General features: G+C 38.1%; 1 protein-coding gene across 12 annotated transcripts in view; it reads right to left on the bottom strand.

The window, feature by feature from the left end:
- Positions 1 to 763: 763 nt before the first annotated feature.
- Positions 764 to 10,288, bottom strand: part of NCOR2 (nuclear receptor corepressor 2) — a 224,705-nt gene continuing 215,180 nt past the window's right edge. For 8 of the 12 annotated variants that reach the window (XM_072415774.1, XM_072415771.1, XM_072415768.1 and 5 more), the window contains 7 exons: positions 8,805 to 8,986; positions 8,144 to 8,293; positions 6,889 to 7,034; positions 6,353 to 6,406; positions 4,894 to 5,121; positions 3,143 to 3,319; positions 764 to 2,677 (listed from right to left, as the gene is read on the bottom strand). In XM_072415774.1, the coding sequence (XP_072271875.1) occupies positions 2,502 to 2,677; positions 3,143 to 3,319; positions 4,894 to 5,121; positions 6,353 to 6,406; positions 6,889 to 7,034; positions 8,144 to 8,293; positions 8,805 to 8,986 (1,113 nt within the window). In that variant the 3' untranslated portion in view covers positions 764 to 2,501. The remainder of the gene's footprint in view (positions 2,678 to 3,142; positions 3,320 to 4,893; positions 5,122 to 6,352; positions 6,407 to 6,888; positions 7,035 to 8,143; positions 8,294 to 8,804; positions 8,987 to 10,288) is intronic. The other 4 variants (XM_072415775.1, XM_072415777.1, XM_072415778.1 and 1 more) reach the window with 4 other exon arrangements.

Below are 10,288 nucleotides of genomic sequence, written 5' to 3'. Positions count from 1 at the left end.
CTCTGCAGTCTATTCCTCTTTTAATACAGGAAAGTACTTGGCTAGCTTTAGATATTGCAGCTTGGCATGGCATGCTATTTTTAAGTTTATGATCTACCACTATATTGGGTAAACAAGGACTGCCTTTGCTGGTAATGCCTAGCATTATTGAGTTGCTTCTCCATTAAAGTATGGATTTACAGTATTTTTGAATGAATTAAGTTTACTTGCTTGTGTTTCTACAGCAGAAAAATAAGGCCATTGAAGACCACTTTTTATTCATTAGAGCAGTAGTAAGTCTTTTAAAGTGAATCGCCACCATTTGCATAATTCTGGAAGCCTTTTGTAACAAAAAAAATAACTAAAGCATCACTAATTTGTTAAATTAAAATATATTTGTAACATGTTTTAGCTTAGTAAATGTACCCAGATGAAGTACAAAAAGGTCACCTGCCTAGTTTGTCAAGCATATAAATATGTTTACATGCTACCATATATTTATTTATTCATAAGCATTTTGACGTCCAGTTGCACAATAGAAATTACTAAATCTTTTTTTGCATTTTTAAGAGTGTCTCAAGTAATACATTTTGCATTGTTTTTGTAATATTAATAATATTTTTAATGCATGGTGGTACCTTAAAAGTCCCTAAAATCAAAAAGAACCTTTTTTAGATGTGCAAAAGAACCAAAAAAGATGGACCGTTTTCTTCAACCTTGAAAAGAATGCACAGTTCATATATTAAGACCACGCAATAAGTAAATGTCAGCCCCACAACACATATAAGGGGTAATGTTTTAATTTATTTTTCTTTTTTTCCACAATATATATTTACTATATCATTCCCTGTATAAAAAAAGAAACAACAATGTATTATACATGACATGTTTGCTTTACAGAAAATAAAACACCCAAAACTAAGGTCTGGAGAGTTTCAAGTGATGTACCAGCTTCCTACTGCATAAATACAAAGACTGCAGCAAGTGCTAAAACAGTTTAATGTTAAACCTAAAAGCCATGTTGTAAGTGTGGGTGTGTAATTATAACCCAAGGTCAACAAAGCAGTATATATACATACATACAAGCCCAAATAAAATGGGGTGAATGGCTGCAGTCATTCTAAATGACAGAGCCACACGCCGTTGTAAGATCTGTGCTCATTACTGTATGGTGCAAAGCACAATTATTGACATACTTCGCTGTGCAAACTTTTCGAAACAATAAAGCGTTATGCGTAGACTGCTCGGATTATTAAATAAAACTGGAAGAAGGGAAAATGGATGTATTTCTTAAGACAGCCAGTGAGATGTCTACATTTAATTTTAAACCTGCAGTACAAAAGAATAGCAAGAATCTGACTGGCTGACAAAGACCCATGCCTCCATTTTTCAGTACCTACAGTTTTATAATATAGCCCACTAGATGTTGTCACATGAGCCTCATCTCTTTAGATGAGTGAAAGTACTTGGACCATTGTTTTCCTTCTCCTTTTTGCAGCCCAAGGGAATCACCATACTAATTTTTTTGCATGCTAAAACAGCATACCCTGTTTTACCTCGCTGGATTCTCTCCCAGGCTGAGCAACTGCATTGGAAGAGGCCATTCCCCTAAGCTAAATTTGCAGGCCTGACACCAAGCAATACAATCACAAAAGATCTTACTTACTGAAAGGCAAACAAGGTTTAAACTGTAATGATCTTTAACATTTTACCTATTGTTTGCCCAAGGCAGCATGAAGAAAAAAGAGCCATGAAGAAATAGGTCAGCATCATTAGGATCAAGCGACACCAAACAACCCACATGTATAGTTATGTGCAGGTTGGTGCCACAGTATGTACAGTGAAGTTGCATTTGCAAATCTGCAACAATGGATAAAAACATGCAGTGATTGCACAAAAGTCTGTTTCTTTATTTCGTCAACAATCCTTCAGCAGAACATTCCATAGGTTGGGAAATGAGGGAAGGATGGCATGTCAAGTGCTATCAGCAGTTAGGCTGATGCATCAGGGAGAAACACATGGCAAGGGAGCCTTTGGTAGGATCCGATCCAATCTAGTAACAGTTCTGCTATGGCCATGCATGCAGCTGCTCTGCACTGCTAGGTCGGTGTGCAATAAACTGGAATGTGTATATATCATAAGTGCATATGAACACACGTACATACATATACAATGTACACAGACATACGTCATCACGCTTACAAGTTAGCTTTGATAACAAACCAATGCAATGTAGCAAAGCACCAGGTGGAAATATCCCCTGAGTATAGAGCTGAATAATCCAATCTTCTGCAAGGTCTGGGACTCTCTACTTCTTCATGAGCAGTGGCATGCCACTGAACAAAATCCACGGACCCTCAACTGAAGATTTTGGAGTCTTTTTAAGGCTTTTCATACTATAGACGTTTCTGTTTTTTCCAGTCGCAAGCTCTCACTGGCTGCTTCCGAGCATTCAGATTGGCTGTGGGGATTGTTTCATTTTCAAGACTTTCCATATTGGTATGCTTACCACAAAGACACTTTCACTCGCTGTCTGAGAGAGTTTCATACTGGGAGCAAAGCAGTGGTTTCGGTTCCTCATCCCTCGTTCTCTGCGGGTTTAATGAGTTGCTCTGTGGAATGGTGGTTGAAGATGGTGGAGCCACAAGGCTGTTAGGGAGCCGGATTGTTAATGGATTGAATGGAAATGGTGTTGACCCTGCAAAAGCGAGTGAAGTCAGTATCAGAATATGAAGTGCGGTACAGAATTGAGGACACAGCATCAATCGGATAAAATAAACACATGACTTTGCCAAACATCAGTTTGTGTATTTGACCCATCGAGGTACTAACACACTACCCACTACAGACATCTGATGGATATCCGAGGATTGCCGCTGGAAATGATGTTATGTGATCGTATCCAGTGACAGATGAATGAACAAGCACTCCACACACAGAGGTGTTCTGTTCAATAGAGGAGGGGGGGGGCGGGCGTGCAGTGAGTGGCAGCCGTTTGTTTTCAACCATAAGAGTGAACCGTGGTCATTCCCGATTGTTGTTCATTGATCCATCAGGACTGATCGATGAACAACGTAGGAGGACTGCTTGAGTATACCCAGTATTCAAAGCAAAGCACTAACTAAAATTAGAAAGACTGAAGGATGGAAATTATAGTACTCACCTGTTGATGATGGCCTTTCCTCCCACACTCGGTTAGTTAAAGGGGTTTTTCTATTACAATCACCTTCTGAGTGTACTGAAGACGCAGAAGGAGGACGTTCTCCAGATGACTGTCCTGGAGCAGGCGATTTTGTTTTCCTGCTGTTTGGCCTTGGTATTTTGGGTTTTCCTCCACTACCTGAAATCAAACAAACAGCCCTAAAGTATTGTAAGAGTCCTTTAAAGGCATGGAAATAGAGGATCATAAACAAGTCTGCAAGTCATCACTTCCTGTTAAGTTTTTCAGGTTTTGAGGAACTGCATATATGCCGTCTAAATACTATTTCATTTATAATATGTAAATTTAACCCCTTATATTAGGCATATTAGCATATCTACAGATTACTAGTTATACCCAGAGTTGCATATTTTGAGTAGGACTTTGCAGGGGAAACAATTAGATCGACCTAGGTTTTAGTACTGAACCTTGAAAATTGGCAGAAGAAGCTTCCATGCTGTATTAGGACTTTAAAAGTTGCCATGGTCATTACAGAGTAGTCACACTAACATAAAAGATTAACCTATCCAGAAGAGCACGTTAGCCAACAGATCATGTAATACACCATGACTGTTTGTGTAAATGAACAGGTAAAGTGCAGACTTTCATCACCTATTTTGTTCAGTCAAAAGCTAATCGAAGAGTTTTAACTGTTTATTGCTAAATAGGAGTTTATTTTTATATCATGTAAACCAGTGAACATTAATATTTACTGCTGAGTTTAACTAGTAAGAGAAACAGTGGGGGTATATTTCTTACATGGTCACTGCCAACACTATAAAAGTGAGGGTTTCTGTTGATTAAAACGACCCTCAATAAAGCGGAAGTAGGAGTTATTATTCCTGGTTCTGCTCTGAGCTGAACAACACTTTCCAGAGACCCTTGCACAGCCATGTCTGTGGCATTTTCAGGGGTTAAAAAGAAAACTCTTTTGACATGACTCGTGGATAGAGCAGTTATTCTTGACCTCTATAAAGTATGACACCACTAATCTATGTTATTATTCTGCAGTTTATGCTGTTTGCTATATTAGCCTCTAAATCTTTGCTAAATTTTGGATACTATTACTATGCCAGTAATTCTAACATTGCTAATGCCGGCGTGTCTCAAGGTACTCAATGCTCCTTATTGCACATACCTTATTCTGGTGCCTTGATTTCTGCTTTAATGGCAGCCAAAGACAATGAATATTTTAGGTGGCAAAAACCCATGCATTACCCTTGGGAGCAATTTTTAGACACAAAAATGTCTTGCATTAGAAAACCGTTGCATGCAAAAAACTGTATATGATTTAAAACCCGATTTTCAATTATTACAGTAACACATACACAGTAACAAAAACACAGTACACCTTTAACTTCAGTAAAATGACCCGTATGGATACTTAATTGTTGTAACAGTTGTTTGATTCCCGATAAGAAACTCCCAAGTTAAAAAATCCCAAGTACTTAATAAATATAATTAGCGCTCAGACATTTAAATGTAAACCTATTCCATTGCTTGCTCTTGCACCATAATAGATAGCAAAGACAGGAATACAAAAAGTAACAGAAAAGAGCAGGCAAGCAGTGCTTTATACTGTTATAAGAGACAGGTAAGTGTGAAATAAAATATTAACACAAGAGTTAAATAGGATTCTCAAGGAGGCAGAAATACAAGACAGTTAATAAACATAAGAAAAGACCAAAAGTAAGAAAAGAAAAGAAGCAGCAGACCTGGCAAAGAACGTATGTCGTCATTCCGTCCATCAGCAGCTGTTATGGATATAGCAGAGGGCAGGCTTGTGTTGCCATTCAAAGGGTTAAAAGCATTGGTATTGAGTGCTGAGCGGTCTTCCCACTGCTCATCATATTTACCCATTAGGGCCTTCCTAATTATGGCCTCCAACCCTATGTTGCTGCCGGAGCTCTCCTGCACAGACTGCGTCCTGCAACTGATTGGTCCTAGAGGAAAAACAAAAAAGAAAACAAAGGGAAACCATTATTCAAAATATTTATGTCACATGACTTGGAAATCAGGACCCTAAAGACAATGCAATAAAATTGTCAACGTATTAGAAAAAAAACTAATACTGTTGCCCGACATGAAGTGATACAAAATCAACGTACCAGTGGTAAGAGATGTGTGGCAAAGAGTAACACCCAAAACTATTTTAATGGAAGGTGTACACTAAAGTTAAAGTGGTGGTTCGGATGTCTGTTAGATTTTACCAGTCTTATAAAATGTTTGAAGTTTTTTCTTAAATTCATTAAAATAAAATCAGAATTTTTAATATTTTTAATTCTCCACCTTAAGCCCACTGCCAATAAATTGTGTGTCTTTTAACCTCCCTAGCGGTAACCCCGAGTGTGATTCGGGGTAGAAAAAAGTTGCTACAAGTGGTAACCTTGAGTCACACTCGGGGTTGGAACACCTAGGGAAGGTTAGAAAATAGAGCGCTTACCTGATCCACCAAGATACTGCGCCATCCAGCGCCGCGACCTCCGTCTTCTTTCTTCTTCTGCATCCGATGAGTCACCGGGGGAGTTCACGGTGATGTCGGTGCGTGTGTACGTCCCGGCTAGGCGGGGCTGGAAATTCAAAATCCATTTGTACTACATTCAATATAAAGTTGAATTGAATGCAATACATTGGATTTTTATGTGTAAAAGCAGTCCATTGTTTTCAAGAACATTTATTTTACAGTATATATAATAGTATGAGTATATTATGTATTTTTATTTATTTATTTATTTTTTTAATATATAGATTTTTTAATTTATTCAATTTATTGTTTTTAAATGATTTTGTGTTTCAAACTTTATTATACTGTTTTATACTGTTTTTCATGAAAAACAATGTACCGCTTTTAGACATATAAAACCGGAAAGAAATGAACCGCTAGGGAGGTTAAGGGAAGGTGGTAAATTTATTCCATGCTTCCTACAGACAAGATGGTGTCTGTTTAATTTTCCCAGCCCACCGACTTCAAATGTCTGCCCACCTACCCCAAGTGTCTGCCAACACTGAAGGCATGTGGTGCATTACCGAGTGGTTAGCTATGTGCATTAACTCTAGCTAGCACTGGCTGAAAGTGTTGACCTTACCCTAGCGTAAGTGTGCCAGTCAGATCAAACAATTCTGAAAGAATAATGGCTATTAACACAGCATATGAAAAATAAATAAATATGCTACCTGATCCTGTGTTTGCTGGCATGTTAAATATTTCTGTTCCCGGTTGTCCAATGTCTGAAAGTTAAATGGAAAAACACAAATCTAAGCCACAGTAAAATACAAAGCACTCTCTATCTTTAAATTTATAAAACATCAAATGACATGGAAAAAAAACAGGGTTCACTGAAATTAAACACTGGAAATGTCTAGAGCAAAGAAAAAATATTGTCTCCCATTCATCCAAGAAACTTTTTTCCATTTCTAAACTATGGCAAATTATTTTATCTGTGAATGTAGTTTAAAGCTTGTTTTCTTATTGTTTGATCATTTTACCTGCATTTGGACAATTTCTTGTTCCTGCCAGAAAACAGCCCCACAGGAATCTGTGACATGCTGTGTGCCTTGACAATATAGAAGGCAATATCTCAAAAGACTGCAGGCTTTTAAAGGAACAAGCCTTTTTGACCCTTGCCTAAAACTGTTTTCAACCTTCCATCCCACACCCCCCAAAAGCTAAACTTCTTCCATGTGAAAAAAACAAAGGTGGAAACTCTTACTATACTCTGGCTCATTCCTGTTGGCTGTACTAAGCTTTTTAATGATTTCTTGTTTCTTGGATTTAACCATAGCAGAGGTGCTCTCAGTCAGCTTACTGAAGAACGCTGGGGGTTGTGCGCTGTTCCCTGGGGATTTCGAACCCATTCTGTGGAGAAAGACAACTGAGATTATGAAACTTTTAAAACGCAAGGGAGTATCTAGTGGTTACAAATTACTTGATAGTGCATCCCAAAGCTTTTTTTTAAATATTGGGTGGGTGCATCTTAGAAAAATTCTATCCTTTTGTGAGGACTATTCATCAGACATTATGACGTAGTCTTAGACAATGATAAGAGTCTTAGGTATAGGATTGAAATTCCATAAATGCAGAGGGAAAGGCCTCTGGAGGAAAGTAACTACTGACAAATATAAATACATACAAACACACACACACACACACACATATATATATATATATATATATATTTATGGCTAAAAGGAATACTTGCACAAAACAAAGGGTCATGAGGCCCTTTGCATACATTTTTCCATTAACAAAAATTGAAAGGGCCTGTCCCTTTTGAGGAGACATAATCAAAACACTGGCCTCCAATGTGGACTTTTCAGGGCCAAAAGAGTAAACCCTTTCTCAAGTAAATTATTTTTTTTACTGCCAAAATTGTCATTTAACAATGCATGCTTTTTAGCAGGACTGAATCTTTAAAAGTAATTAATTTTTGACAATATTAGATGTACAGTTACAATCCAACTGTAGTCCAGCAACTGTACCAGCCAGCGCTTCCCTAAACAATATCAACTAAGCAGATAAGGTCTATGTAAAAAGGCACAGGAGGAAGGCTGCAGACATCTCATGATGGGACAATGTTTTTTTAGCCATTCAGTTTACTCTTCCTCTGGATGAGACACAGTCAGTGGTGGCTGGGACACCATAACATCTAACATATATCAGAACTTTTTTTTACCAAAGTTTTTTTCTCAAGTAAGCTTGCACTTTTTTATACTGTACTGTATTAATCAGTGGTTCTCCACTAGAAGCAAGTTATCTTTTTAAATGCATGTGATAATGGACAACATTAGACCCATTCATTTTACAATTATTAATAAGTAACTATCTCCCATATTAGTAGTTGCTGCTGTACAGTGTGTAATTGGCAAATAATATTTTTACCTAAAGGAACCTGGAAAAGCAATTGGAGGGGTAAGTATGACTGGATTTTGATGAAAATAGGCTGGCATGCTTTAGGACTATGTTACCTTGGTTCTGTTTGCTCTCCCTCTCTATATAAAGTGGGATATGTGGAACTTCTAGTATATTCTGGCTGTCCCACGCCCTCTGGTGGAGAAGTAGGGTCGATACCATCTTCTGATCCACTCAGCGTAGAAACTTTGTTTTGATCTGGCGATCTAAGGATCAATGAAGCTCAGGTTCATCTACTGTACAGGCGTTTTATGTTTTTTCCACTTCCAAATAGAAAGTGGAATACTGTTAGTACATTGATTCCTTGCTTGAATACCCCTGTTCGCCTGTTTTAATAGTGTTATGACTGGTTTACAAAAGGGTCTATGAGACTGTAATAGGCAAAGCAGCTTTAAGCAGAATTAGCTTTGGAGCAATTCAATTACAAAACAGCAGTAAAATCACATCTGGATCATAACAGGGGGCCATAGCTCAGATTTTCCACTTCCTACCTAAAAGTTAAAAACATAAAAACTACACTTACCAGGATAATACTACAATGCTCATAGGCAGCAATATGGCTGGAAAACACAGCAGCTCATGTAAGTATCATCAAGAAAGGTGACACTATTACAGGCAGAATGATAGATAGTTATAACCATCTTTAGGTGAGGGACAATTATAAATGCAAACTTTCCTCCTAGTTCTGCTTTTATCCTGTAGATCTCCTCCACTCACCTTTTATCTCCACTGCATCCTGGAGATGCCCTTGCAGTCTGAACTGCTTCTTGTTGAAGGACCGTGTCAGTCGGATTTTGCCTTAGATCTAGCACAGGGCAGCCGGCATAATATAGTGGTGCTGAGACTTGTTGGTGTAGCTGCTGTGGATGGTGGCGTGTATAATCCTGGGTAATAACCTCCTGATTAAAAAAAAACAAAAAACAAAACCACACAAAGTTTAGTTCATGATATGAAACCTGAAGAAAATAGAAATAAAATAGAAAAGAATACAATGACTAATTACATACATTGATATCAAGGCACAAAAAACATGCATTGTAAGTACATCTTGGTTTTCTGACTAACTGATGCACCTGTTGCGCCAAATGTTACAGATACATCCCTCCATAACATTTCAGAGGTATCATCTGATATTACGGTGAGATATATGGGCAGGTTTGGAGAGTGGGATAGAGAAAGAAGGCAATAGAAAAAGAGGTGGGTGGGACAGAGTTGGAGGTGAGGAGGGAGGCCGAGAACATCATTATCGATTCCTTTCCAGATAATTAACCCAGCAGTACAATTACACCCCTGTAGGCATTTGTGGTAGAGCCCTAGGCCTAAGCCTGTGTCCCTGCCAGGAGGTGTCAGTCCCACGGGGCTCATATCGCTTCATATTTGTCCAAACGATTATAGAGCTTTGCTGACAATTGTTCCATCATCTGTACATCTTTTACAGGTGCATAAAGGTCTGAAATAGTGGGGGGAAGTGAGCCATCTGGCTGCCGCCAGGACATGAATAAGTAGTGCTGTCATAGGTTTAGGGATACCTCTGACCAGTATATTAACCTCCCAAGGGGTAACCCTGAGTGTGACCCAGGGTAAAAAAAACAAGCTGAAAGCTTGTTAAAAAAGTAAAAAAAACAAACACTTACCTGGTCTCATCGGCGTCCTCCAGGCTCCTGCCATCCTCTGGCCGTGCCCTCTTTCTCAATCCGTCACCCAGCGAGTGCACTGACGTTCCCCGGGAGATCCCGGTGACATCGGCGGGTACAGCTGCCACTAGGAGTGCGGCGAGAATTTCAAATTATTTTGTATTGTATTCAATACAGAAAAACTGTATTGAATGCAATACACTGGATTTCTATATCTAAAAGCGGTACATTGTCTTACATGAAAATGTATTTTACAGTAAAATATAATAGTATGAGTATACAAAAGTTTGAAACACAAAATCATTTTTAAAGTTTAATATTTTTTAAAATGTATTAAATTTATTATTTTGACATGATTTTGTGTTTCAAACTTACTTATACTCATACTATTATATTATACTCTAAAATAAATTCTTATGAAAAACAACGTACCGCTTTTAGATAAATAAATCCGGGCAAAAATGAACCGCCCAGGAGGTTAAGTAAATGAGGGGGTCACAAATGTAAAAAGTTATGAAAATTGAACTTTGGGGTTGCTGTTTCAGAGGAAAGTGCAACTAGGAGTCC

The sequence above is a fragment of the Pyxicephalus adspersus genome, chromosome 6 (genome assembly GCF_032062135.1).
Source record: "Pyxicephalus adspersus chromosome 6, UCB_Pads_2.0, whole genome shotgun sequence".
In the NCBI taxonomy this organism is placed as follows: domain Eukaryota; kingdom Metazoa; phylum Chordata; class Amphibia; order Anura; family Pyxicephalidae; genus Pyxicephalus; species Pyxicephalus adspersus.
Note: the sequence above shows the minus strand (reverse complement) of the source record. Positions and strands in the feature narration are given on the sequence as shown.